Raw genomic sequence first — 3,408 nt, 5'->3', positions numbered from 1 at the left:
CGGTCACGTACATGTACGACCGACAAGGAACGGAGCTCGCCGCATACTCCGACGTAGATTAAGCCGAGAACCGTGAGGGCAGACGCTCCGTGAGCGGAATGCTCATGATGTGTTGTGTAGCAATCAAGCTTTCAGAAAACCGTCGCACTGAAATCGACTGAGGCCCAGTACATGGCCATGAACTTTCATGTTCTGCCCATTATTTTTCATGTTTTGTCCATGATTCAACTGAATAAAATACGGGGACTCCGCGATTTATGCTTCACGTGCTTGTGTTATGTGCAGATATAGGTAATCATATTCACAGTACGGCTTAAACGTTTAAGGATGACTTCACTACCGATACATCAGGTGCGTGTGTTACAATTGAGAGTAGATGACAATGCGAACGAGGCTTATAGTCGATGTGAGGTGGTGACTGGAAATTTGAAAGTGAGTTTGATTGAGTTAAAAGCTTGCATTTCTTCCTCTATCATACATGCTGCCTCCACGTACCTCCCACTGCGTATACAAACAGTATACTGCAACCGAAATACTTGTATACAGTGTACAAAATGTCACGATTGTCCTCTCGCAGCAGATCGCGATATAGGTCGAATTGAAGTTGACGCCCAATCAAAATCCAGGATATCAAATTGTCTGCCTATGAGATCGTACTGTTCATGTCACTCAATTGTAGCACGTATTCAGTACTCGTACGCCTTGTGCCAAGCGGTACACATCCAGATGAGTAGACAGCTAAGTGCATCCTCAACACGCCCACTCAATTCGATGTCTCGAGCTTTATTCTGACGTTACTGCGTCCAAAACAGCTAGCGCAGAATCTTCGGGGATAAGGCCTTCGTAAGATAACCAGCGAGCTGGTTCGTGGTGCTAGCGCACTCCAGCCAAACCCCACCGCTCGTAACCTTCTCGCGAATAAAAAAATTGTAGCGAATGTCGATGGGCTTGGTGCGAGCTCGATAACCAGTATTCTTTGCCAATGTCATATCACCTTTTTTGTCCTCGTAGATTATGATACCTCCATCTTGTTTCGGATCAATGTCCTTGCGCAGAAGTCGCATCCGCACGACCGCCTTCATGTAGTTAGTGAGCGCCTAGATGACCAGCGAGTCACGTTGTGTTTCTTCGCGCGTAACGGAATGAGCTTAAGTATCCCCGCCGTATTGTTTGCCTGGCGCAGCTGCAGCATCAGGTTGTTGACTTGTTGCAGCAGCTATTCGTGGTTAGTAACGCGATTTTAACTGCTAGGGTTAATCCGATGCACAATACGATATGCTGCAACGCTACAGAGAGATAAGGTCGTCTATTCCTTTTGTAGAAGCTGTAAAGGAGATGGTGCTGTCAACTTGCGATCACAAGAAGTCGGCGGCGCCTTTGAAGCACTTATTGGAGTCCAAGGCCACTACTGTGGGCGAGGTGTGTCTCCTTATTGATCCGGTGATTGCAGACTACCCAATTATGGGTGGCCCTCTTTAACCAACTGCCAAAGTTGTGCATTCTCCAGCTTTTGAAAATGGACTGGTCAAGCTTTGCGATAAAGAGAAATTTTTGTCCGCTAAAACCATTGCGCTGAAACATTTCGAGGCGCCGTGGTCTGGCGAACAGCCGCGCACGAGCGGTCGCAAGCGTAAGAGTCCCCAAGACAGCTAAGCTGCCCAGGTCACTCAGTGGGGCTGACCCAAAAAGTGGCGTACACGTCGTTGGCGGCAGTGGTTCTACCGACATTGATCACCTGTGAGCGTCTCCTTACGCAGTGCAAGGTGGTCCTCACGCCACATGAAGCAGCAAGTTCAGTGCGCACTTTGAGATGTTCATGTTTCTCCGTGCGAACAAGGATATGTGGGACGTCACGAGCCTGGCCAAGATAATATCATCATTTTGCTAAGACAACACCGTTAATTCACGTACTGTCAATAATTGCGTAGTAATTATTATTGATATCTGTTGTATTCCCGTGTTTATTATGGAAGTCACGTGAAGACAATGCCGTTTTGTATTTTCCGAGGTCTGTGCCCTTCCATATTAGTATATTATACATTGTCTCATGTGAGTTCCACAACTAATATGAGACAATGACAACAAAAAAACTATAATCAAGCGATTTAGGTATACCGATCAAACAAAGGTGACTTAGCTTTCAATTGAACACTCTTCCAGCCAAATTGGCCCGAGAACGACGTCACTGAGATCAATACTATTCATGTCGACGCCAAAGTCCAATTTAGTTTGTACTTATTAGGGGTAAAGCGGCCGAGGAATTTCGTGTGACTCTTAGAATTATCTAGTCCTTAGTGCAACCTCATCAAAAAGAAGTTTTTATTTTGCTTCATCAAATCTCGTGGGGGGGTAAATTTTTACTTTGTTTTAAAATTTAGACCTTGTCGATTACAACATTTTGAAGGAACACTTAACAACTTGTCAGCCTACTCACGCTCCCGGCAGCAGTCTTGCCCTTCTTAAAGTGGACAGGCATGCCCTTCGTCTGGGACGTCGACTAATTGTGGTTTCCCCTTTACTCTTGGGTTTTCTTTGCCACCGACACCACAGCAGCACAATGATCCAGTCGCGCCTGCTTCCTCGTTTTGGCTAACTCTCCTTCTTCCTTAGTAGGCTTTGCATAGAGATGATCGTTCTGGACCTCGCAGGGAACGTAAGGACAAATAGAATGGTACAATTGACTATTCTTCTCAGTGTTAGGAGGAGCGATGGCAGGATCTTCAAGTGGGCAGGCACGAACCGCACCGCCTTTTCCTGTAGGTCGCCACTCCGGGGCTAGAGGGATCTTTACAAAATATCGGTAACTTCTGCACTCATCCATTCGCTTGTACAACGCCGTCAGCACTGATTGGTAGGACTTGAACATGTCAGCTCCACGAGGCACTTGAGCAGTAATAGCCGCAGCAACAGCTGCATAACCCACGTCTACATGGTTTAGCACTAAGCAGTAGTGATAAACTTGCGGATGTGGCCAAAGCCACGGCCGCACGAGATCTTCATGTGTCCCTTCACAAAGAATTTGTAGCTCACATGCTCGAAAACCAAGTACTGTCCATTTGCGCTTGTAGGAACTGTATCACGTAGTTGTTTTTGTTTAACCCCGAGCAACTATTCACGTATACAGTCAATCTCTTTTTCCCGGACGGTACAAGGCTCGTCTTTATAAAATGCGCCAGCATAGAATTGATTTGGTCGCTTCCTTTTCCACTCGTGCTCTCATCGGCGCAGACGCCAAGCTCTCCTCACCAAGTCGAATGCAGCTTGGTGGTCCGATTTCCACTCCCAGATCACGTCTTTCTTCAGCAGCGAGGACAGCGGCTGGATCAACCCAGCGTAGTTCTTCGTGTACTTGTGCAAGTAATTGGCCATGCCAAGCCACTGACGCAACTCAGTTGGGCTTGTCGGCGT

The 3,408-nt window shown here is 46.9% G+C and overlaps 1 protein-coding gene across 1 annotated transcript; it reads right to left on the bottom strand.

Annotated features, from left to right (window-relative positions):
* Positions 1 to 812: 812 nt before the first annotated feature.
* On the bottom strand, positions 813 to 1,082 carry PITG_21978 (uncharacterized protein; the record flags this gene model as incomplete). The annotated part of the gene is made up of 1 exon (XM_002996818.1): positions 813 to 1,082. One exon carries the CDS (start codon positions 1,080 to 1,082, stop codon positions 813 to 815), a length of 270 nt encoding a protein of 89 aa, XP_002996864.1.
* Positions 1,083 to 3,408: the final 2,326 nt, after the last annotated feature.

Source organism: Phytophthora infestans, genomic scaffold, assembly GCF_000142945.1.
Source record: "Phytophthora infestans T30-4 supercont1.880 genomic scaffold, whole genome shotgun sequence".
In the NCBI taxonomy this organism is placed as follows: Eukaryota; Oomycota; class Peronosporomycetes; order Peronosporales; family Peronosporaceae; genus Phytophthora; species Phytophthora infestans.
The sequence above is the reverse complement of the archived record's forward strand: the minus strand, read 5'-3'. Positions and strand labels throughout refer to the sequence as shown.